General features: G+C 29.0%; 5 protein-coding genes across 9 annotated transcripts in view; 1 reads left to right on the forward strand and 4 right to left on the reverse strand.

Moving 5' to 3' along the window:
• LOC103579449 (A disintegrin and metalloproteinase with thrombospondin motifs gon-1) overlaps positions 1-26,127 on the forward strand; it is a 122,444-nt gene that overhangs the window by 71,769 nt on the left and 24,548 nt on the right. The gene's annotated exons all lie outside the window — the stretch shown is intronic.
• LOC128667752 (uncharacterized) lies at positions 464-4,942 on the reverse strand. Its single transcript, XM_053739040.1, has 7 exons — positions 3,984-4,942; positions 3,583-3,727; positions 3,361-3,498; positions 3,075-3,268; positions 2,631-2,875; positions 1,014-1,436; positions 464-927 (listed from the first exon to the last, which is right to left on the reverse strand). The coding sequence occupies exons 1-7, from the start codon at positions 4,551-4,553 to the stop codon at positions 621-623; spliced, it is 2,022 nt and encodes a 673-aa protein (XP_053595015.1). The 5' UTR covers positions 4,554-4,942; the 3' UTR covers positions 464-620.
• Positions 5,443-8,747, reverse strand: LOC103579445 (uncharacterized). Its single transcript, XM_053739041.1, has 7 exons — positions 7,701-8,747; positions 7,323-7,467; positions 7,101-7,238; positions 6,815-7,008; positions 6,408-6,643; positions 5,911-6,333; positions 5,443-5,820 (listed from the first exon to the last, which is right to left on the reverse strand). The coding sequence occupies exons 1-7, from the start codon at positions 8,265-8,267 to the stop codon at positions 5,526-5,528; spliced, it is 1,998 nt and encodes a 665-aa protein (XP_053595016.1). The 5' UTR covers positions 8,268-8,747; the 3' UTR covers positions 5,443-5,525.
• LOC103579446 (uncharacterized) lies at positions 9,106-12,682 on the reverse strand. Its single transcript, XM_008560841.2, has 7 exons — positions 11,975-12,682; positions 11,570-11,714; positions 10,986-11,123; positions 10,474-10,667; positions 10,144-10,388; positions 9,669-10,067; positions 9,106-9,596 (listed from the first exon to the last, which is right to left on the reverse strand). The coding sequence occupies exons 1-7, from the start codon at positions 12,536-12,538 to the stop codon at positions 9,314-9,316; spliced, it is 1,968 nt and encodes a 655-aa protein (XP_008559063.1). The 5' UTR covers positions 12,539-12,682; the 3' UTR covers positions 9,106-9,313.
• LOC103579447 (uncharacterized) lies at positions 13,343-17,330 on the reverse strand. The gene is made up of 7 exons (XM_008560842.3): positions 16,638-17,330; positions 16,232-16,376; positions 16,016-16,156; positions 15,717-15,907; positions 15,368-15,609; positions 14,872-15,294; positions 13,343-14,801 (listed from the first exon to the last, which is right to left on the reverse strand). Exons 1-7 carry the CDS (start codon positions 17,211-17,213, stop codon positions 14,513-14,515), a joined length of 2,007 nt encoding a protein of 668 aa, XP_008559064.1. The 5' UTR covers positions 17,214-17,330; the 3' UTR covers positions 13,343-14,512.

Genomic DNA, 26,127 nt, shown 5'->3' on the forward strand with positions numbered 1-26,127 from the left:
AAACCCACCGCCACGGATCCAAATAATCCATCCGTCCCACCGATATTCATTCGATCCCCGTCAAAATTTATTTAATAACTTAAAGATGAAACCTACAATCTGATGTATTCAATAATAAATCGACAAAATGTGACGATTCTAGATATTTTTCTTATAATTACTCCAATTAATTCTTTATTAGTAGATAATTTATGAAGATCACTTCGAACTTGTCGTTATCGAAAATTCTCATTGTCCACGTTGGCTTCAGATAATATTTAATTGTTAATTATTTTTGATGAGGTTACTTATCTTAATAAGTATATATTTTTTTTATTTCCATTTTCGACTATAATCTTATCTATCTAGGAATACTTATTTTCATTTTTGTGACAACTCACCACATTTTATAGTGTAAAGAATTTTACCTGTAATTTAGTTGCTATCGAGTAAATTTTAAGAAATTTTTTTTTACACAATTAAAAACATATTTATACAATTTTTAATTTTAATTTTATCTATAATTTTTAGTATTGTTATTTTCATGATTATCACAAAAAATTGCTACTAATGACAATAGCGGATGTTCAATTTTGAAAATCTATATTAATACACAAATTTTGAGTAGATTGATAAAAAATCTAAAGCTTGTTTCGTTGTTGTGATTGGGGTTCTCCATTTAAGCAATTCGATAGATTCAAATCGAAAATTTTGAATGCCAAAAATCCGCCATAGCCTTTACGACCACGATGCACAATTCCAACTCCCCCTAACGGGAATTCTGGAGTGCCTTCAACATCTTGAGCATCAAAGAATGGAACTGTTGATTGCCCAGCGTCTTTTATAAAATCAGATTCACGGAATTTGATAAACTGATCTGTTTTCGAATCAATAACATTCAAAAATGATTTTGTCGGTTTATCTGGAGCATCTAAAGTCAATTCCTTTCTAAAAATAATAATTATCAAAATAAAAATACAAGCTAATGATGCTTAAATCATCATAATTAATTTACACAACAGAACACATTGTACCTTGCCCTCATTGTCGGCTGACCAATCCATCTTGACTTTTCGAAATTACGATTCAAACCAGTAGCGTAATCAAAAGGCGTGACACGAATCTGTAATTGAATTGCACCCGATTTGTAGCTCGGATGAATCAATGAGTCTCCAGCAAATCTGAATCTAACTCCCGTGACAACGTAACCTTTCGGAGCCATCAAATCATCAAAATGAATTTTTTTTGGATGTCCATAATCAGTTCCCAATTTGAGCTCAATTTTGATCAGTTCATCATGAATCTTATAATACTTCTTCATGTTATCATCGTAATCGAAACTTTTTAATTCCTTCCATGAGCCTCTATTATCTGTGCTGTTAGATTTAAATTCACGTTCTTTTATCTGTACATGAATCATGTAGTCTTTTTTAACGAACCTAACACCCACGACTACCCTGTAAATATTTATAATAAACTATTTTTAATGATTCTTAAATGGTTTATTACGTGGCAAGGGATGAACCAAACAATTGTAAACGAGGGGTGATATCACCCGACGTCTGAAATCGTGTTATTCTGTTCCCCGCACTATATTTTACATATTACCTTCAGTGATACTGAGAGTATTAATGTCTGGAGCCAGTCGAAACGGGATAATTTATGACAATAGCCTAACCAAAAAAAATATTACTGTACTTTAAATATAGAAATTTGAATAATTGTAACAAAAAGCAATGGGTTTTTATTAATTTAGTAATTTTTTTTATAGGAACTCATATTATCATTTTAGTTTTTCAAATGCAACTGTCAGTTTGCTTGATTATTAGTAGGGCCGGAATTTTGTTTTGATTCAAAAAAAACAATTAATAATTAATGCTGTCAAATTTTTGATATTACGGTGAAAATATTGGTTGTATAAGAAAATTTTTAAAACAAAAGTTGTAGGAAATTTAATTTTATAAAGGAAATGTTTATTACAATTTTTTCATAAGACTGATAGGGAAGCCGTAATTTCAAAATTAAGATTTTCATAATTATCAAAAATTTGAATCATTCATTATGAATCTTAATTTCGGAATTACGGTGGAAATATTGGTCGTATCGAAAAATTTTTCAAATGAGAGTTATTCAAAATTTAATTTTATAAAAAAAATGTCTCTTATGATTTTTTTATACGGCCAATATTTTCACTGTAATTTTAAAATTAAGATTATCATAATTATCAAAAATTTGAATCGTTCATTATGAATCTTAATTTTGGAATTACGTTGAAAATATTGGTCGTATAAAAAAATCATACAAAACATATTATTTCGAAAATTAAATTTCCCACAACTTTTGTTTGCAAACTTTTTTTATAAGACCAATATTTTCACCGTAACACCAAACATTCTAACCATTTATTCAAAATTGAGGTAAAAATCTCGTCCCTAGTTATTAGAATGTCATAAATATTTGGAGGTTTGCAATAAAAAAATTTGATTTCGCCAAAAGTTTTCTAAGAAAGAAAATGATCAGTTTCCACCCGCGGGATCGTTTTGGTCTCAAATTGGCTTTTTCGACTGGTGAACCAGGCATTAAAACTCGCAGTTTCAATTCAGGCGATTTCAAAAAATAATTAATCACATAAAACTACTAAAATACGTTACATGTTTTTCCTTATATTGGAAACTTGTTCCATGAAACTTAGTGCTGTTACAACATTTTCACGACGTTTCGGTTTACTAACACACTTACACACACAATAATTACAGTAGTGAACAGTAAACATAGGCAAGTAACTAGAAACAGAAAATCTTGTAACATTTCCCCGGCAATGAGGGTAGCTGTTACCATAAATGTATCCAGCTCCGTTGGCGAACCATTCGTAACGTCTTGAACTATAGCTTCCAGTCTAAATAATAACAATTAAAATGTGATTATTCAATTGTGCGCAATGTGACAGGAAGTGAGCGCGTAAGTTGCAAGTGCGAGATGGTAAGGCAGGCCTAAGGCTAGAGGTGCCAGCACATATATACGACATCAAGTGTTTCTGTTAGCGAACTAGCAGGGGATTGTAAGGGAAAATTACAAGCAATATTAAATATAGTTACAGTTTTGCATATATCATATGTGTCATGAATGAAGCGACATTCGGTTAATTCTTTGCATCCTTGGTCATTAATTGAATTTTTTATAGTACTCAAATCACAATTATGTTTGCAGGACCCAGTGGTACTCAATTCTTTTTCGGGATATATTACGTGTTGAATCATACGTTCTAATTCGTAATATGACTTTCCTTTGGCTAGAAAGAGTTTAATTTAGATTTACGAATAAATTTAAATTTATCAATAAAAAAACAATGACGATAAGAAGGTATATTCTTCGAGTAATTACCATTATTACGATAGTCTGCATCACATCTGTAGATATAGACAGAATTATTATCAAGGAGATTTTTAGTTAGTTTAATGATTTCGGATAGTTCCTTCATTGAATCGATTCGACGAGTGTTTAATAATGGAATTACATTCCCTATTAAGACAAATAAAGTATTAATGGCTGTTTGATATCATTTATTTAATTCTCATAATGATAATAAACTTCATTCGTACTTACAGTCATAACAACGACCATCGATAATATCAACGAAGTTGAGCAATATATATTCTTTTAGATATGTGGCGACAACTTGATGATGATAATCAAATATCGCTTGATTTAATGAACTTGTTTGACCACAAGAATCATGTTGCGTTTTGTTCTATAATAGGTAATAGATAAATTATCATTTTTAGTAACTTTTTAACAGAAAGTTCAAGTAGAAAATTTATGTTTTTTTTTTTTTTTTTTTTTTTTGGTAGAAGTGAGAAAGATGCAGTGAAGAAAGATTTTCACTCTTGTAGGATCAGGAATTTGATTATAATTATTTTGGATAATATTCCTTTCAAATATAAAATGCAGCAACTTCTCCATTTTTATTCGATGTCATTTATTTTATACTTTGTACTTATACTTACGTTCATAATTACTGCGAAATTGTCAATGAATTTTTTGTATTCATTAAGAACAATTGGCTGTTCAAACTTGAATTCAATGTTTGGTTGAATACTTTTGTTAGATGGACAGAATTCCGACATATCTCGTTCGCCAGAAAAATTACTGCTGCCTAATTTCAATAATGGCTCGACGTATGAATTTATTGTTTCACTTATATTAAATATCGTATTCAATTTTACTGACAATTTTGGTTGTGCAGAAAAACCGGTTTTTAGATCATGTTTCTCTAAACTATCAACGATACTAATCAATTCACCAGATGAAAGGATTTTACGTGGATCGTTAGACATTTTATTTAACTCAGTTAGTATATTCGTTAAGTCATTGAATATCATTTCCAAAACATTATTCTTTTCATCATCTTTCAATGTTGTATTTTCCAACCGATAATCAGACCGCGCTCTTTCATGAACATTATTAACGAATACCTGTATACTATTTATGTCATAAGTATCCAATCTGCGATTCTCTGCCGTGGCATCTTGTACCAAAAAGTATGTTATTAACAACAAACAACTTTTCAAATTCATTGTCACTATTTAATTTATATCTATCGCGACTCAATCGAACTAAAAAATAAAAAACGACTGAGAATGAAATTTCTGTTCACCCTCGAAAATTTTAATTATTTTTGTCAGTGAAACAGAAACTTCAAAACTCATACTGATTACGAACCAATGATTACATTAAGTATTTATGAGTTTTCAAGTCCATCAACCTCAAGTTAATTAGATTCTGCTTATCTTTTAGTATGACGTCTAATCTATTATCAATTTTATCAACATCTATAATAGTTTTGATAATCGTTAATTTAATATTTCGCATAAATATTTTGTTATTCACTCAATAACAGATACAAAATACGCCAAACCATTCCATAGAAAATCTCTTAATTCATTTTCAAATAATTTTAGCTCCCGTACATCAGAAATATCATGAAAAACTTATTTTTCTAGCATTCTTTTTCTTACTACTGTTGAATTTCTGTTCCTCATTAGTTCGGTTATCATTAATACCCCGGGCTAAAGTAATTTGAGAAACTTCTAATGGTTCGGTGGTTTTAGATAATTAAACATTTAATTAATTTTATCATAAAATATCTATCATGACGTACGACAAAACAATATATACTCGGCCATTATTATTATTATATATTTTAATAGTCTATTAATTTTCCATTTGAGGCGCCTAATCACAAAAAGTCGGAGTGTCACTAAATTTAAGAGAAAAGACTTTTTTACGATTTTTCTCACTGACTTTCCAAAAAAAAAATTTTTTTTACAGATTTGAATAATATTCGATTAGAGGTCAATCAATTCAGAACATATTTTTGTATTATTTTATTGAACGCCCTCGTTTTCTTATTTGTCGATTTTAGACATACACAAATTTGATAAAAAGTTAAGTAATACAATCAAAGAATTATGAATATAGCTTTTAATGTCAGAAATTTTTCTTATTACATAAAATATACTTAAAATATCAAATCACAAAAATTAAATTTAGAGTTGCTCATGAATTTTATCATTGAAGTAATTTGAGAGATTCAAATCATGAATTCTTAATGCCACGAATCCACCATAGCCTTTATGACCGCGATGAACGACCCCGACTCCCCCTAACGGAAATTCAGGAGTACCTTCAACATTTTGAGCATCAAAAAATGGTATTGTTGATTGTCCGCCATCTTTCCTCAAATCCGAAACGTAGAATTTAATATATTGGTTCGGATTCGAGTCAATAACATTTTTAGGAGACTTTGTTGGCAAATCTGAATCATTTATGATTGATTGTCGCCTGAAAATTGTCATAATTATGACCACAAGTTAAATCAATGAAGAAAATATTAGTTTTAGAAAGTATAGACTATTCAATAAAAATGAATACCTCCCGGGCCGTTCACTGAAATTGATCCAATGTGTTTGATTTTTATTTATTAGTATACCTTTAAGGTAATCAAAAGGCGTGACGCGTACTTTCAGTTGAATTGTTTCGGTATTTACACTTAAAGTACTGAAAAAGAATCTAGAAAACTCTAATTTTACCCCTGTAACAACGTAACCATTGGGCGCAATAAAATCATCAAGATCCATTAATTTTGCTTCTCCATAATCGACGTTCGGTTTAAGCTCTACTATAGAGAACTTTGTATTTCTGATTAAAAATTTCCCAGTATTATCATTCTTATAGATGTTTTCCAATTCTTTCCATGAGCCTCTATCATCTGAGCTAGTGGGTTTCAGTTTCCGTTCTTTTATCTGGACATGAATTAATTTGCCTTTCTCAACAAATCTCACACCGACGACTACCCTGTATCAGAGAAAATAATTAAACAACTTGAACAATGCTCAAAGATTGATTAAGCTATCAATGGAATACTCAACATGTTATTATCAATATCGGTGACTTGTTCTCTGAAACTAACGGCAGCGATGACATTCCTTCGTCGCGATTTTTGGGCACAGGTGCACACACAATAGTCACACCAACGAGGTGGAAAGGGATTATAATAACTGGATAAAGTCTTCACTGTGCCATTACAGCTTGGGTAGTTTTTGCCATAAGGTGCTCCCTTGCTGCCTTTGAACCACTCGTAACGTCTCGAACTCGTTTTATCAGACTAAATGTAATTATTAGTATTAGTACGAAAGAACTTTCAGTAAAGAGTGGCATTGGTATCGCGCCATAAATAGTTCTAGTATTAAATCCGAAAAGTTGAGGACTTTTTCAGTCGATGAGAACATCTTATGTTATAAGAGTTCTAAAAACGAAAAAAAATGGAAATAATTACCGATTCACAGATTTCATAGTTGCTGTCGAGATAATGACAGTGTTGATATTCGTCACAGTCTTGATTATTAATTGAATGTCTGATAGCGTTCAAATCACAATTATGGCTGCAGGATCCGGTTGTACTCAATTCTTTTTCGGGAACTATTACTGTTTGTATCATATGTTCTAATTCGTAATACGACTTCTCGTTAGCTAGAAAAAGTTAAAATAAGACTTACGAATGTATTTTTATTTATCAATAAGAGAACAATAAATATAAGAAGGTGTATTTTTCATGTAATTACCATTATTACTATAGTCTGCATCACATCTGTAAATAAAATGATTAGCATGATCTAGAAGTTTTTTAGCTAATTTAATGATCTCTGATAGTTCCTTCATCGAATCGATTCGACGAGTGTTTAATAATGGAATTACATTCCCTATTAAGACAAATAAAGTATTAATGGCTGTTTGATATCATTTATTTAATTTTCATAATGATGATAAACTTCTTTCATACTTACAGTCATAACAACGGCCATCAATAATATCAACGAAATTGAGCATTATATATTCTTTTAGATATGTGGCGACAACTTGATGATGATAATCAAATATCGCTTGATTTAATGAACTTGTTTGACCACAAGAATCATGTTGCGTTTTGTTCTATAATAGGTGAAAGATTATTTATCATTTTTAACAACTTTTGAACAGAAAATTTGGATAAACGGTTTACTTATTTCGAGAAAAAGTTTAATAGAAGCAATAGAGAGAAAAATTTTATTTTTATAACATCGGACGGATTAATAATTATTTTTCACTATATTGCATTTACAATATAGTTCAAAAGTTACCTATTGTTTTTCAACGTCATTATACGGTTTGTTACTGATACTTACATACATTCTGACTGTGAGGTTATCAATAGATTTTTTGTATTCATTAAGAACAATTGGCCGTTCAAACTTGAATTGAATATTTTGGTTAGATGGACAGAATTCCGACATATCTCGTTCGCCAGAAAAATTACTGCTGCCTAATTTCAACAATGGCTCGGTGTATGAATTTATTATTTCACTTATATCAAATATCGTATTCAATTTTACTGACAATTTTGGTTGTACAGAATGACCATTTTTTAGATCATGTTTCTCTAAATTAGCAACGAAACTAATCAAGTCACCAGATGAAAGGATTTTACGTGGATCGTTAGACATTTTATTTAACTCAGTTAGTATATTCGTTAAGTCATTGAATATCATTTTCAAAACATTATTTTTTTCATCATCTTCCAATGTTGTATTTTCCAACCGATAATCCGACCGCGCTCTTTCATGAACATTATTAACGAATACCTGTATACTATTTATGTCATAAGTATCCAATCTGCGATTCTCTGCCGTGGCATCTTGTACCAAAAAGTATGTTATTAACAATAAACAACTTTTCAAAATCATTGTTAACATTCAATTTATATTAATCTTAATTTCAATAAAATCTTCAATACTAAAACAAATGAAAACCCTATTTCTGTTTTCCCGGGAAAATTTTCAAGATTCTTTACACCTCACAAGTCTAATAACTTCAACTCACTAAATACTAAAAACTTGTTTCTCATCAACTGCGCATCACTAAGAAATTTCAATAATCTGCAAAATTGACGTCCAATTGGTCGACAGTCACAGCGACATCTATAACAATCTAAACTATTTTAAACTCTAGTACTTCTGTTTTTTTTTCTTTTTCTGTTACGATCTGTAATAAATCCTCTTCATATCATAAAATATGAAGCCGAAAAACATAATTGATCATAAATACATTTTATCAAAAACAAAATACATCTAACTAATGAGGATCGAAAAAACTGATAATACTATACACTTAATGACCAATATTGTTCTTAATCGTTTTCAATGATAGTCAACTAATGACATTGGTGATAAAGCTCCAATACTGAGGTAACTCAACTAAATTCTCAATGCCTTTGTTAATCTCACATTATGACCATTAATAAAAAAATTAATTTATTAATTAATGTTTTATCAAATAAATAATGGGATGTGATTAATCACAGAGAAGTCGACACTAAATCAAATTTTTAGTTACTAATTAGTCTTATAGTTTTAAATTCTTTGTACCTCGAATTAATTTTCGAAAAATTCGTTTCACTAAAAGTCATAACTTTAACACAACTATAAATTAAATCAATATGACTCCCAATATTTGGAATCAAAAACGGAATAGTTGAAGAAGAATCTTTATAATAAGAAAAAAAACCTCATTTTGTTGTTTTTCATTCCTTTCATTTTCAACTTCCATAAAAATATTAAAAGTACATGAATTTTTCAAGGATTTCTATATATAAAAATTCAGCTCATAAAACGATTATTAATTTTTGATAATTTTTATGAACTATCGACATTGTAACGAATATTCCATATAAAAAATGGACCAAAAATTCATATTGAAGTTAATAATCATCTAATGAATTGAATATTCATCGTCGCCGAAATTATAATTTATCATTGAAGTATTGAGACAGATTCAAATCAAAAATTCTTAATGCCAAGAATCCGCCATAGCCTTTATGACCGCGATGCATGATTCCAACTCCCCCTAACGGAAATTCGGGATCACCTTCAACACTTTGAGCATCGAAGAATGGAACCGTTGATTGCCCAGCGTCTTTTTTCAAATCCGAAGCACGGAATTCAATAAACTGATCTGTCTCTGAGTCAATAACATTACCGCGTGTCTTAGTTGGGTTATCTGGATCATGCAGATCCAATTGACGCCTAAAAAAAAACCGGAAAAATCAGAAAACACATCAATATAAACAAACATGTAAAAAGGGTGCTAGTAAAGACCTCAAATCCTTTGACTCCTGAGCAATCCAATGGGTTCGATCACGATGAATCAGTTCGCCAGCAATATAATCAAAAGGCGTTACTCGAATTTGCAACTGAACCCTGCCAATCAAGTCCCCAGCAAATCTAAATCTGACTCCAGTAACCCCGTAGCCTTCGGGCGCAATCAAATCATCAAAATTAATCGTTTCCGGATGTCCATAATCGACTCCTAACTTCGCGGGAGTCTTAGTATAATTAGCATACAGAATATTAAATGTCCCAGTTTTCTCATCATAAGCAAAATTTTCCAATTCCTTCCACGTGCTTTTATCAGAAGTCTTGGGTTTAAGCTTCCCTTCCTTCAACTGTATATGGATCAGGCCATCTTTCTTAATGAATCTAACGCCTATAGCAATCCTACATCAGCCAATTATTACATATTTTTTAAATATCTTTCCAAATTACTAGACAAAATGCTAAAAAAATACTCAACATGTTGTCATCAATATTAGTGACTTGTTCTCTGAAACTGATGGCCGTGACAATTCTGCTAGAGCTTTGAGGTTTTCTGATGCAAGTGCACAAACAATGATCGCAAGAACTGTTTTCGCTGGCATTGTAGTAACTGGATAACAATTTTATTGTGCCTTCACACTCTTCCGTACTATCATCACCAAAAATAGTTCCGTTACTGTTTTTGACCCACTCGTAATGCCGTGAATTATAATCTAGTCCGGACTGAATTCATTATTTTAATGACTTGTACTGCATGGACTTTGAAGTTTAATAACAAAATAATGATAAATATATAAATAATAATTACCGATTCACATATCTCATAATCACTGTTTATGTATTGACAATCACGATATTCTTTGCATTCGCCATAATTTATTGTGTCATTAATATCATTCAAATTACAATTATGAGTACAAGACCCACTTGAACTTAAATTTTGTTCTTCAATTATTACCATTTGGATCATTCTTTCTAATTCGTAATACTTCGGTGCAATTACTGTAAATATTAATAAATATCTTTATTGTTAACTATTTTCATCAAATTGTAGAGACAATTTGTCTGCGAACTGATTAAAAATATACTGTTTTGACTGACTCCAGACTCGATTAAATCAAATGTCAGTATCATAGCAAGTAATGTCTAAAATATTGTGCGTAGCATGGAATAAAAACACGATTTTAGACCGCGTGATGTCAGCACTAGTCTTCGGCTCAAGTAGTCAACTTCACGCTCGTTTGAAATCGTCTTTTATCCCTTGTCACGCAATATACGAACTTCTAAAGAAAATTAGATGTAAAAATTTAATGTACTTACAACTGTGGTAATTAGTTGCATCACATCTGTACATATAATGTTCACTGTCTTGCAGCAAATATTTGGTTAAATCTATTGGCTCACTTAATTTGGTTATCAAACTTGCTTTGCTAGTACTTAATTCTATAGTAGGCTTTTCTATTTGAAAAAAAAAAAAAAAAAAAAAAAAAAAAAAATGATAATTTCAAAAGTTCATTATTTTCAATAATTATATCATAGAGGTGTGCGAAAAGTTCAAACTAAAGAATTATTTGTATTGAATTGAATCGTTCTATTCATTTCAAACTTTGAATCAAGTAATTCGAATTATTCGTAAATATTCGAAAATTTTCGAATCATTTGAAATTTTACGATTAATTTTTAAAGCTTTAGATGATTCGAACATTTATGAAGAGTTTCAAAATTTTGAACGACTTGACATTGTAATATTTTGTCAAATTATTCGAAAATTTGAATTATTCGATTCGAACACACTTCGCACACCTCTATTATATCGCTAATTATTTTATGCTATCATCGCTATGACTGGTAACAATGTTCGTAATGCTTAAAACTATGATTTTTAAAAAATAATTGATTCTTACGATTGAGACATCTTCTTTCCATAATGTCAATATAGTAAAGCATTATAAATTCTTTGAGATAAGTTGCAATTATTTGAGAGTAAAATTCATATATTTCTCGATTGAATGAACTTGTTTGGCCACAAAAGTTATGATGTGATTCTTTCTAAAATCAATATTTTACTTGTATCCTTATATTTGAAATTTCCTAGTCATATTATTTTTTCAATTACGTAAATTTTCCTAAATCTCGGTAATTAAAATAATTTTTTGATTGTTATATTTAGCAAAATTGATATATCTAGCTAGGCGAATGATGCCAACGCATCATTTTCGTCATTTATGACTCCGGAAAATCATTTTTTATATAAAATATAAAGTCATTATACTTTCTTTCATTAAAAGAGTATTTTTAGGAGTACTTACATCCATTTTTCCCTCAAGAAAGTCAACAAAAGCTTCATATTCCTTAATAATAGTATCAATCCGATATTGGAATCGAATAACTTGTGTGATATTTGTCACAAATGGGCAATAATTAATCGGACTGTTAAAATAATTATTGTCATTTAATTGAAACAATGATCTGACGAATGAATTTATTGTTTCCTTCATGTCAAAAATGCTGTGCAGCTTAATTGTAAGTTTTGATGTCAAAGAACGTCCTGTCATAATTCTATAGTGGTCTAATTTAGCAATGAAATTAAATAAATCCCGAGACTTATCATCGTAACGTGAATCACTTGATATTTTATTTAAATCCTCCAGTACGTTTATTAAATCGTTGATAATTATTCTAATTATTCTGTTTATTCCCTCGTTATCCATCGTCACGTTTCTGAATTCGTAATCAGTATACCCTTTACTGTGGATATTATTCATGAAAAATTCAATTTTTCTTAAACTGTAAATATCCGTAACATTTATTGACCTCGCGGTATTTTGAACTAAAAAATAAGTTGCTAATATTAAATAATTTTTCAATTTCATTGTGATAATGTGGGAAATAATTATTAGCAATCCAAATTTTATGTAATTATTTGAAGCTTAAAAAATCATGGAATCGTAAAAAAAATACAAAAGATTGAGTTGAGCAGCCAACAGTCTAAACACTAATGATCTTTTGTTTTTTTAGATAAGTTTCTGATAATTGTATCCCACTCGTTAAAAATTACACGATTACAAATACAAGTATAATTGGATGCTTGTTACAGTTTAAAATATTGTAGAATAAATTCCTTTTTTTTGTGCTTCAATTTTTTGTTAACTTAAGATACTTAATACGCATCATAAATCTAGGTTATTAAAATAGAAAAAAAAAATTATATAGTATATTACACACCAAGGTAGAAAAGTAGAATATTCCCTATGTGTATAATTGCTTACTCGAAATTTTTGGTGCAGGTATGAAAAATGATAACTATTATCATGCTCATATGTTAACCACTCACTTTTTGTATAGTAATATTTATTGTTACCGATAGTTATAGCTACCATCTAGATATTAATGTTTCAGTTTCACCATATCTGCACCGAAAGTTTAAATTTCTGCCCTGTTTAGAGGGAAGAAAGTCATTCTTCTCTTTCATGAAAAAAAATGATAACATTTAGCGCATGCGCAATCCTGTTGACAAACAGAGGCAAAAATTTAAACTTTAAGGTGTAAATCTAGTAAAAAATCGTATACACACCACGGAGAAAATTAGAATATTCTAATCCGCGTGTTTGCTACTACATGGCATTTCTACACGTGGGTTGGAATGTCCTACTTTTTTCCCTTGGTGTATAATATACTATTAATCTGAAAAATTTTTAAATTGTGCCATCCGAGATAGTCGTGATCGTTTTTTCGGATAAAAATGGTTAACGTATAAAATGAGAATGTTCAAAATATAAAGATGGGAATATTTACTTCATTAAGATGGGAGATATTACTACTTTTTTTTCGGTGTATAGATAAATTAAATTTGAAAAATATTATACAATGTTGGATGGAAACAATTTATATTATATAAAATGTACAGTAAATCTTCCATTGTCACATTTTTATCAATAGAGTTATTAAAAAGCAATTAAAATGTTTTCGATTTTTAATTCTATTTTTACTTGAAGTGGAATTTTTATTAACAACTTGTTTCTCAATAGTGCTATTAGTGCCTCAGGCTAGTGACGAAAAAAAAATTCCAAATTTCTTCGTTTCACAGAAACAATTAAATTGATTATTTTTTATGACAATGCTTCATAAAGCGATAATAATCATAATGAACTCTATTACAAATCTCCATTCGCTAGCTATTGTAAGTTTTTGATCATTGATAAAAATAGCTTAAAAAATATATAACATATATATGTACATAAATTTATCATTCAGAATTTTGCTTATTAAAAAAAAATTATGAACGTTTCTTTTAGTTAACAGATTCATTCATTACGATAATGATTATATATAAAAATGATCATTTAAACACCTGTATGTTAAAGCTGAAATCTCTAGATGTAAAAAAAAATTTGATGAAAATTTGATTTAATTCTTGGAAAATGATTAATATATTTTCGATTTTTAATTGCCATGTACGGACATACTTACATGCATTTGTCGCAAAATATTGTTTACTAGAAATTGATAATTTTGGCACTACTTCCATTAAATAACTGCTTATTACTATTAATGATAGATAAAAGTTCAGGTACAAATAAACAATATTTATTACTGTTGTCGAAACAGTTTTTCCGACTCATATTAAGTAATGACTAACCGAAAATATCCGTCATTGTAATTTTTTCTTCAATTTTGTCAGTAAAAGAACTCAAAATTGTACTTAGATAATAAACACTTCGTAATTTATATTGGTCAGATTTTTTATGTGATATTTTTATGCGATAGGTATTTCGATATTTGTTGAAATTTTATTGATCGAAATCGGGAGCTTAAAAAATATTTGTAATCTAGAATTATCGACTTGATTAAGATGTGTAATTGTTATTTAAATAACCGGAAAAATCTAGATCATAAATTCTAAAAGCTAAAAATCCACCGTAGCCTTCCCGGCCACGATGAATGATCCCCACTCCTCCTAAAGGAAATTCGGGATCACCATCTACGTCTTGTGCATCGAAAAATGGTACTGTTGATTGACCAGCGTCTTTTTTCAGATCGGAAGCGCGGAATCTAATAAATTGATTAGTTTTCGAGGTAACCATATTTTTAGGTGACTTAGTTGGCACATCTGGATCAGTTAAAACCAATTCGTCCCTGAAAATAATCGAAAAAATTATAAAACATATTGAAAAACAGCAGCTCAACAACAAATAAATGTACAAACCTCGTTGAATTGTACTTCGGAACGATCCAGTGGGTTTGGTTATGATTAATCAGTGTGCCGCTGACGTAATCAAATGGCGTTACACGAACTTGCAATTCGATCGCTCCAGTCGTTAGCTTTGGAAAATCAAGTGAATCTCCGGCAAATCTAAATCTGACCCCCGTTACAACGAAACCTTCGGGCGCAATCAAATCATCTAAATTGATTGTTTCCGGAAGTGCATAATCAATTCCTAATTGCATTTGGCTCAAGGTCTCGTCGTTATTTATAACCAGAAGCATTTTATTTTCTTCATCGAAAACAACTTTTTCCGTTTCTTTCCAGACTCCATGATCTTTAAATCGGCGGGGCTTGAGTTTACCCTCTTTTATCTGTACCTGGATCATGTAATCTTTCTTTATGAATCTCACACCCACAACAACCCTGCACAGAAATAAGTAAATTACACATTTAGAATCTCAATGAAACTCGTGAATAATAGAATGAAATACTCAACAGGTTGTCACTAATTTTGGTGACTTTCTCTTTGAAACTGAATGCTGCAACGATGTTCTTTTTATCTTCTGGACGTTTTACACAAGTACAAACGCAGTAGTCACACCAACGGAATTTAAAGAACGACAATTTGCTGTACACAGATGTTAAATTACCATCACATTCTTTCGTACTATTCTCGCCATACAACAGTGCCTTTTCATCCTTAAACCATTCGTAACGTCTTGAATTATCTTCATCAGCCTAAAGTACAGAATTTATTACCAATCACAACAATTACTACTGTTGCGTTAAAGCCTAGTTCCTATTCAGTATCAATAGTCCCCAAATGCCAATATTAGACAATTTACCTTACAAATTTCATAGCCACTCTCAATGTACTGACAATCGCGATATTCCATACACTCTGTCGAATTAATCGTTCCTTTAATATCATCCAAATTACAGTTATGACTACAGGACCCTGTTGTACTCAATTCTTCTTCTTTGACAATTACTGTTTGTACCATTTTTTCTAACTCTAAGTACGTCTTATGTCCATCTACAAAATTCAAACATTAGAAAAATATTTTCTACCTTCAAAAGTAATTCCTTCAGTTTATTAAAATCACTCAGCAGTCATTCAAACTATGAAATTATTATCCTTTACCTCTATTACTCAGCGTTTTCGAACTGCATCTAGCCATAGGAAATTTGATATTTTCCAAAATGGGTACCGTTTTATCTATAGAACGTCTTATCATCGTTTTTATTCCACTAATATACTCTCCCATCCATTCTATCGTGTTTTCTTCAAATTTGCATAAATTGGTTTATTAATAACTCAGTCAATTATCGTTTCAAACAGAGAATAGAACAATCTTACCATTCCTACAGCTTGAATCAATGATGTTGAGGTGATAAACCATCATGAAATGTTTCAAATATGATGCCATTACTTCACGATAATAATCATACATTCCTTGATGCAGTGATTTGGTTCTATGACAAATATTACGAAGTAGTTCTTTCTTCAATAATATGAGTCATGCATGAAAAATAAATATATATTATTTTTTTTTTTTGAAACCATGTTTTGATATCTGGTAAAATCTAATTTTTTCGAAGTTTTTCAGAGATCACTCTAAATTTAAAAAATCTCAAAAAACAATTGACATCAAATTTATCTTTTTGAGTTTTCGTATCCTTACGATAAATTTTTGAATCAAAAGAGAATTTTATGAATGTTTTACTAAAAAATTTGAATTTCAAAAACTACTCATTATACTCACATTTATCTGCACTCGCATATTAGCGACTAATCGAATATATTCTTCATCGATACTAAAGTGGAGCAATCGCTTATCACTATTAATGAATAGCAAAATTTTCGGTACGAAGGAACAAAAGCTAGAAACCGTATCAAAAAAATTTTCTTCGGCCATTTCGAGTAACGATTTAACATGAATTTCAATCATTCTGCGTCTTTCATTAATCCGTTCAGTAGACGAACTCAAAAAAGTCGATGTAAAATAATTATGTTTCATTTTATCTACGTCGAATTTTCTTAAAAATAGAGGTAAATCTGCAGGCCAATAATCTTTATTAGAATTATTCGTTATTGCACTTAAATCTTCAAGTGCATTTGACATATTGTCGAAAATTTTTTTCAAAATATTGTATTTTTTGTTGTCACTCGATGTCAACTTTTCGAATGGATTATTAGATAGAACATTGTTATGAGTTTCGTCTATATATTTTTCTATGGAATTTATATCGTATATATCTTTCACTTCAAATGAAGACACATAAGTTCGTCCAATAAAAAATATCAAAAGTATGAAATTAATATAATTATACATTGACATTTTGAATAATTATTTTTTTTTGTCAATAAATTTTTAACACAAACGACTCGCAGGTTTCACAACCGACTTATTAGACACTAATGATTTTTTTGGTGTCAGTGTCTCTGTTAATATACGATCTTAATGGTACTATTAAAAGTGGCCTAGTAGTATTTATCAGTCTAATTTTTATATACTTTAATCGTGAAATAGTTATCAATATATCCAATATTTTTATCAAACTGGATTATAGTAAAAACTGAGTTTGTAGTTAATCGATTAGTAATCAATGAGATTAATAGAACATTGATTAGTCAATTATTTAGGTATTAAAAATAAGCTCATAATTGAATAATTAGTTATCAAAATTCTCAACTGCCCTCATCTTTCCCCGTAAATAAAAATTAAGTAACTAAATTCACTATTCTGTGCAAAAAAAATTTTTCCAAAAAGTTGGACATGTGGAATTTCTTAATTTGAGACGGATTTGAACTTCAAGCGAGAAGTTTGTAATTTTGATAGCAAAAAAGTTTCGATGACCGAATTTCGAAGGAAGTTTAAAAACAGCAAATTTGAAAATTTTATTAACGTTTTTCGATTCTTATGGGTCTATTGGTTTCTAATGGAAACTTTTTCGAAACGGGGGTAAAATGTCATATAAAATTTGTTTTGAAAAAAAAATTTTAAAAACATATAATCCTGAAGTTAACAATCAGCAAATTTTTTATTTTTATTTTCAACAAGTCGATTACAAAAAAAAAAAAAAAAACAATACTAAAAAAATCCACATGTAGAAAATTTAAAAAAGTATAAGTGCAATTTTTTTGAATATTTTTTTTTTCTTTGATTTGTCGATTTTAAGAAAATCTAAAAATTATCAGGCGTTGGCAAACTTCAGTATCATCAAAAACGTTCTTTTTTTATTCTCAGTTCGTTCATATAAAGCCTGGATAATTTTTGTTTTCAATCAAAATTAAAAAAAGTCTACTCGAAATTCTAATCAGTCTCAAATTTCGAAGTTCCTCCTATCAAATTTTTTAAAAATCTTTTTGAAACGAATTTTTTTTCACAGGATGCCCATAAAAGAAATCATAAATTACTAAAGTAAAAAGTTATTTATTTAGAAAACCAGTTAGCACATATTTTTAAAAATATAACCAGTGACATAATGTAATAAAAATGACTTGTGACCTGCGACTGAGCATAAGTAAGAGTATAATATTATAATATGAGAGTGAGAGGAAGGTAAAGATGGGTTAAGTATCCTGTGAGAAAAAGATGACGTGTTTGGCATTTGTCCTCGTATCGAGTAAGCGTGAATTTCGTGGGTCCACCTGTTGTGCCATTACACTGGCTATAGACGCCACGCAGTCTACAACAACACGTTCCTCGGTTAATCTTTTCCTCCTTATTTCTTTCTCACTTCAACGACGTACTTTATTATATTTATCTCCTTCGTACTTTTAAATCACTTTGCCTCAGGCCTTGGTTACTCTTTAAATCTTTTTACATTCCTTTTACTCTCGTCTCAGCTCTTATCTTCCTTCCTTTATAATATTATATTATCTGTGGCTCTTTATCTTATTCACCCGAACTTTTTCTATCTCTGTCACACTTGTATTCTTATATATATACGTATATGGTGAATGGCCCGTACTGAGGCTGAATTTGTGATACAGGTGGCTTACGAGCGATCGTAAGCCTCAATAATAAAACAAGGAAACGGTCCTTGTCGAATCGCGGTGGTCAGAAAACACATTAGTTTTTTTTTTTAAACATTAAATTTATGTATACTTACATTACTTACATTATTATGATGGTTTCCTGTCATCAAAATGACTTGACAACCATTTAGCCCTGTCTGACTTTAAACATCTCTTACTACTTGGGCGATTTTTTTTAAATTTTTTTAATTATTTCTATAGTGGGTAATAAATTTTTTTTTTTGGAGTAAAAATAAATAATTAGAAATATTATTTATATAAATTTGTAATAAAATCAATTTTAAATTAGTTTGAATATTTATGCCGTATTTGGGATAAGAAATTTTTGGATGTTTTTGCAATAATTTACGTAAAAAAAAAAAAAACTAAAAATATGCACATGTAGGAAATTAAAAAAACTACAGGTGTAATTTTTCGAAATATGTTTTTTTTTCAATTTAACGTTCTAATAAAAATTCCAAAATTATTAGACGTCGGCTAAGTTATGATACAGAAGTTACCAGACAATCAACAATTTTTTGATTTTTTTTTTCATCAAATCAATTACAAATATAAAAAAACTAAAAAAATGCACTTGTAGAAAATAAAAAAAACTAGAAGTGCAATTTTTCAAAATATTTTTTTTTTATAATTTGTTATTTTTTTTAAATTTCAAAAGTTATTTGACGTTTGCTAGCTTCAGTATCGAGAAATTTTTCCAACAATATCTGATTCAAAAACATGGAAAAATTCATTTTTGCTTGCAGAATGTTTCAAATAAAAATGCCACTTTTTTTACTACATATGCATTTTATATAAATCGTAGAAAGTATATCCAATTTTTAAAAAAATCGGCTATTTTATATAAGTCAGATATAATCAACAAATAAATCGCAAAAAAATTTTATTTAAAAAAATCATAAAAGTCAGTAATTAAATTTTTCTAAATACTTTCTCATGGCGATCGAAATAAAAAAATTCCATTCCCGCAATTAAAATTATTAAGTAACTTCACCTTTCTCTAAAAAAAACTCATAATTTAATAACTTTTACATAAATAAAAAATTTTAATTAAATTTTAAATTAATTTAATTACAATAATTGAGTTACGATATTTAAAAAAAAAAAAAAATATATATGTAAACTTTAAGCTCGATACCCGTCTTACTGCAAACTAAAATTTCAAAGTTGGCATCACGAAGGCCAAGTTTATATCTCGGCATTTATTATTTTTTTGCATACTGAATGATCGACGAAAAGTCAAATGGCCCTGTGATTACTGAGAAATTTCTTTATGATCATCAGGTTCATCGTGCTTAACAGGTTCAACGAGTGTCTGTATATTCTATATTGCATTTATATTTATGTCCAAGTATGTGTGCATGGATATGGATATATGCAATGATGTGTCGAACCCGTCTCTTATACTTACGCTTGCGGCCATTAATATAACACACGGTCTCAATATATATATATGACTACTACTCATGTATGGTATCGGTTCTTAGCTACTTTGCTCGATCGTGTACGATCTCCTGTAGTCTGTAGTACTCGTACTTTTAACTTTACATACTATATACTCTGGGTATTAAGATACACGCCCACGAGGACAATGCCCTGTATTTTCGTGCCCGTCGAAAATATTTTAAATTTATTCTACACCTTTTTTTTTTACAATAATTTACGCTTTGAAAATTTTTTTCTCATGACAATTTTTCACCCAGCCTTTTTTTTTTTTTTTTTTTTAAATAAACAATTATTAATTTAAATAAATCATTAAATTTTCGCTGAAAAAATTAATAAATAAATTATCGGTAGGATTGGAAATTTATCTCGACGTGATATTTATAATAAGTAATAAGTAATATATATGTAATAAAATCATAAGAAAAAAAATTTGTTAATGGATGGATAGAAAGTTTACGAATAAATATATTGCTATGTAATTTTTGATCGGCGAAAGTTCATCACATTGCGTACATCACGACAAATAATAATTGCATTTTTTTATTATCATGCATTTAATATTTAATACACGCTGGAGAACTAATAGATCTATTGAGATCCAAGAGATCGGGAAGTCAATTATATTTTAATTACTCGGATGAATATTCTCTTGCATTTCAATTGATATGGAAATAAAATAGATTTTTTCAACTTTCCGTTGTGGAGAAAATTTGCAAAAAAATGGAATCAATTTTCGATAATCGATTTTTCATCAAAGTCGATGATTTGAGGTCCTAGGAAGCTTTTCTGACTAGTTTCAGGTGAATTTAGTCATCAACACATTGATTAGATTTTGGAGTCCATGGGTTGAAAAGTTTCCGTCATTTGAAAAATGGAAATCAAAAATGGTTTTTAGGATTTTAATGCATAACTCGTACTGCTAGATCGATTTTCTTTGAATTTCAATCAAATCACATGCAAATCGATCTTCGAAAAATACCGTTGGGCAAAAATTACTTATTTTCAGCGGCATTTTTTTTTTTGCGGACCAATCGTTTTTTGACCGTAAAAACAGCAGAAAATTTTGGAGGTGATCAGGGTCAACCATTTTTCAAATTTTTTATTGGAGGTTTTTTTTCGTGAATTTTCACTGAGTATTAAAACATGTTTTTTAAAATTTTTTGTTTCACAATTAGCAAATTCACTTTTTTTATTTTAAAATCTCTTTATTTATCAGCTTTAAGATTGACATAAAAGTTTTACATTTGTGTTTGTATATTAGTGTTACCAATTATAAAAAATTTTATACTATGTGTTTATCTGACATGGTTTTTAGTTTATACGTATGTTTGTTCTTGTTTATTTTATGTGAAGTTGAAAGAAAAAGTTTAAAACACCTTATTAGAATTGTAATTTGCAAAAAAATGCCCGTACGATTTTTAAATTTTAATTTTAACTCTCTACGTATGAACATATTCCAATTCTTCGCCACCTAGCGGCAGAAATAAAAGTGAACCTAAAAAAATTTTGCACATAACCATTGAGAAAAAAAATCGCATTCACTTCTAAATGGAAAAACATTTTAAACAAACATATAATAAAATTTAATATAATAAATGGGGAGTTAATAGAGTTTAAACATATATGTATAAAGTAAGTGGTCAAGCATCAATAAGACGTATGAGAATTAATCAACGAGCACTTATTTCGCCTATGATTTTATGAGAACGCGATCTCGGCTTTTGATTCATTACCCTTTAACTCTTACTCTCATACTCTTAAAGTTACACTTGCACTTGTATGTTGCACTTACTCCTTATGCTCGCCTTGCCCTTACAGTATATTATATACATTTATACAACACACAACGCGACTGGATAATTTATAACGAACGACCTCCAAGAAGCCACCAAGGCACTCGCGGTTACAAGGAAGATTAAATCGGTAGGAGAACTCTCAAGACCGCGTGTGCTCAATGTGGTTTTTAATAAAAATAAAACTCAATTTAAATCTACTATACTACAGATATAAATATGTATATATGTTGTATGTACCTTGTTCTGCGGTTTATTTTCTACATGTGTTTCTAAATGAAATTTTATAAATTCTGATCGCCCAATATTTTTTTTATTGAAAATAAAAAAGAAATTCGCTATAAAATTAAATTGTCTAAGAGTATTTAAATATATACTTAGAGTGGGTTCAATAATTTTGCTGAACTTTAACACTGACCAAAATTTTTTTCCAAAATGCCGAAAACTGAATTCATGTTTCGTTACGGCTCGTAAAAAAATTTATTTGTTTAATTTTATTACCTTAAAATATTTTTCCGCTCATCGATCATACATCTGCTGTATAGATTTGTTGAGCGGCAAATTTTAAACTTTTTAAATTTATTTAAATTATTATTCTAATGACTTTGTTTCGAAATACTTCAATATTTTCTTATTTTAAATTCAATGATTTTTTCCTTCAATTTTTTTTTTGGGCCATTAAATTTTTTTAAAAATTTTTATGTAGTGTCGAAATTTGAATATTAGATATATTTATTACTGCATTTTATGGCCAATATTAAATTATGACTTCATAAAATTGTCATTAAGGGCAGGAACAGAAAATCATATTTTTTTTTTTTTAATACTGATTAATTTTGAACAGTAAATATAAAATTTTGCTATAATACCACTCCGTCTACTATATATATGTATATGTATAGTACTTTATATATACACTTTTTTCTTTAAAAAAAAAAAAAAACGAATTTATAATGACATTAAATTAAAATTTTTTTTTTTGTTAGATAGAAATTTATTATGACATTAAATTGTCGGCAAATGAGTATAGATATCAGTATCGATAAATGTATATGTATATATATATATATAAGTATCGATTTAAAAATGAATTTTTTTTTTATTATTAATGTAATGAATCAATTGATATTTATGTTTATATATTTGATAACAACAATTATCCATTATTATATAAATTCATATAATTTTATTCACCGAAATAAATTCGGTAATTGATCGTGAAGATATTTAATTGATAACGGTTAAAACTTTGTCGAATGTCAGCATATATAGGAATTTTTTATTTCGCGGATTGTAGTTAATTGTAATTCGTAGCGTGACAGACGCAAGCATGCATATGGATCGTCATGTTAACTATTTCTATTTATAGAATAGGTCATTTACATCTTTCAATTCTATGAATTTTTATTTCCCGGTTCAATAATAAATTTAATTATTTTTAAAAACAATTTTTTTTTTTTTTTTTTTTTACTACATTTTTGTAAATAAGTCAATAAATTAGGGATGACAGAAAAATTGATTAAAAAATCGGTGGGAAGAGAGTTTAATTATAATATTTGATTGAAGTTAATTAAATATTAATTAAATTAGGATTCGGTGAGTTTAAATCGTTTAGCTGGAGGCTAATTGATAAATTGCCCAAGAATCTGGTCATGGAATTGATATCGTTAACACATGAATACCCACATATTTAAGCGTAGAAATAACATGAATATTAATACCTACTTTTAATAATTAGGTAATAATTAATAAAAAATAAACGATAGAAATAACCAACGTCATTAAATATCTTTTATACTCAGTGGCGAGTCTGATCTGAGGGAAACTCCGAATCCAATACACTCGACTGGACAGGTTTCTACTTAGGACTCAACTCTTCTCGTAAAGTCGCGAAACTGGTTTGTGTTGGATCTCGACCTTTATAACGCCGTCACGTTACATGTCCGGATGATTCGACTGCTTGACACACAGCTGGAAAATTCTTTTTTATCTCCGAGACCCAAAGCTAAATTACAAAAGTAGAAAATAAATTTCTAGTTTTTTTATTTTTAAATCGACCGCTTTATCACCGCTAAAATTATTACCGACATACCAACATGCTAGTAGTTAAGATTAGGTAATATTGATAAGGCGAAGCGACTAAAAAAATTCATTTAATTTTTTACCGCTTCTTTTAATTTTTATAAATATGTTGGAAATAACACCGACATAAATTGAGTTTTATTTTGTTTAGATGATTCGTTTAACAGATTTCAGTAATTTAATGTTCATATTACCTGATTTCGTCTCTTTTTTAAATGATACCGTAAAGCCGAAACGAAAAAAATTTATTGAAACTTTCCACTGTTGCAAAATTTTAAAATAAATCATCTGGAAATTTGGTTTTGAAATATTTATTTTTGGAGGCTGTTTGAAAATTTTGGTATTTTTGAGTTCTTTCAATTCTGCACGGAAAAAAATCTGAAAAATGGTTCACCCTGTAAACTGTAGGTCAATCCACCCTTTCACTGTTTGCGAGCGAAAGCATTTGATGTCTGATGAAAACTCGGTGTTCGAAAATTGAACCGAAACCAAAAACTTCCTTAATTTTTTGAATTTTCAATTTTGTTAGCAGAAGTTTAAAAAACAAGAAAAATTACAGCTCCGTATAGTAACCCCTGATAAAAAAAATTCTGATTGATGTCAACTAAAACTCGGGAGTGTTAGTTTTTAATCAAAGACAGGGCACTCTTTATAGGAAACTGGAAAGTTTTGAAAAAATTTTAAAATAATTATTTTGTTAAATAGAATTAAATTTGAAATAGTGAAAAAGTGACTATTAACTGTTCACTGATGAAATGTATGTCACTAATTAAAATAGCGATATACTTTTAACTGGCACTAAGTGACTATTCACTCCCAAATAGTGATTTTTACTAATTCGTTTTTAGAGAGTAATTTTTATAGTTTTTCACTCCATTCGCCGCGTTACTGAAACTGTAATTTTTCTTAAATTTTTTTCCTCAATTTTTCCAGCTGCTACAATGAAAATTTTGCTTTCCCCTCACTCTTTTCTAAAAAATATATAAATCACATGATTTTCTCAAAAAAAAAAAAAAGTAAAATAAATTATATAAGAAGGGTTTAGATGATGTTTTATTTATAAAATAATGTATGATAGATATGTTTGATATATATCAACGTATATAGTGATGTATGTGGGTGGTATTAAATCTAGGATGGAAGACACGATTTCCTGGTGTAAGAACGAGCCAGATTGCGTGCATTACACTAGTCTACTAGTGACTCTACATGACTAGCGACACGATTTACACTATAAATACTTAGCCGTGTTGTAGAGTAACTATAAGTATATTTATCTACCCACTGACGTTGCTTGCCATTGCATCAGCATATTAAACATATACATATATAAACTCGTATCTAAGGTGTGTAGTATGTGTTAACACACTTTCACACGCACCACCCTTATTCACTTTATGGTTTTAAAGTCATTAACTATTTTTATTTTTAATAAAACCGGAATTAGTAAAGACGATTAATTTCTTTTACGCCTACGTATCTTACGGTTAGTTTTTATGTATGATTAATATACCGTTACATGTTTTGTTTTAATTCATAAAATATGGAATTTTTTTCTTTTGCCATAATAATTAATGGTAATTTTATATAATGAGTATATTTAAAGAGAAATTTATTGTTATTAATTAAAATTTTTTTTTGTTAAGATTTTTTTTTTGTCTTAATGCGATAATTTGAATTTTATTACTATAAATGCATATCATTTATTTTGAGTACATATTTATTTACATTTTAATATTTAAATTTAATCAGCGGTAATTTCAATGGTAATGAATATTTTTATTTTTATATTTATTTAACAGCAAATTTAATTTATAATATATATTATTTAATTTTTTTTAAGAAAAAATTTATTTTGATATCGAATATCAATTTTTTTGACCCGTCATA

This window comes from Microplitis demolitor, chromosome 5, assembly GCF_026212275.2.
Source record: "Microplitis demolitor isolate Queensland-Clemson2020A chromosome 5, iyMicDemo2.1a, whole genome shotgun sequence".
In the NCBI taxonomy this organism is placed as follows: domain Eukaryota; kingdom Metazoa; phylum Arthropoda; class Insecta; order Hymenoptera; family Braconidae; genus Microplitis; species Microplitis demolitor.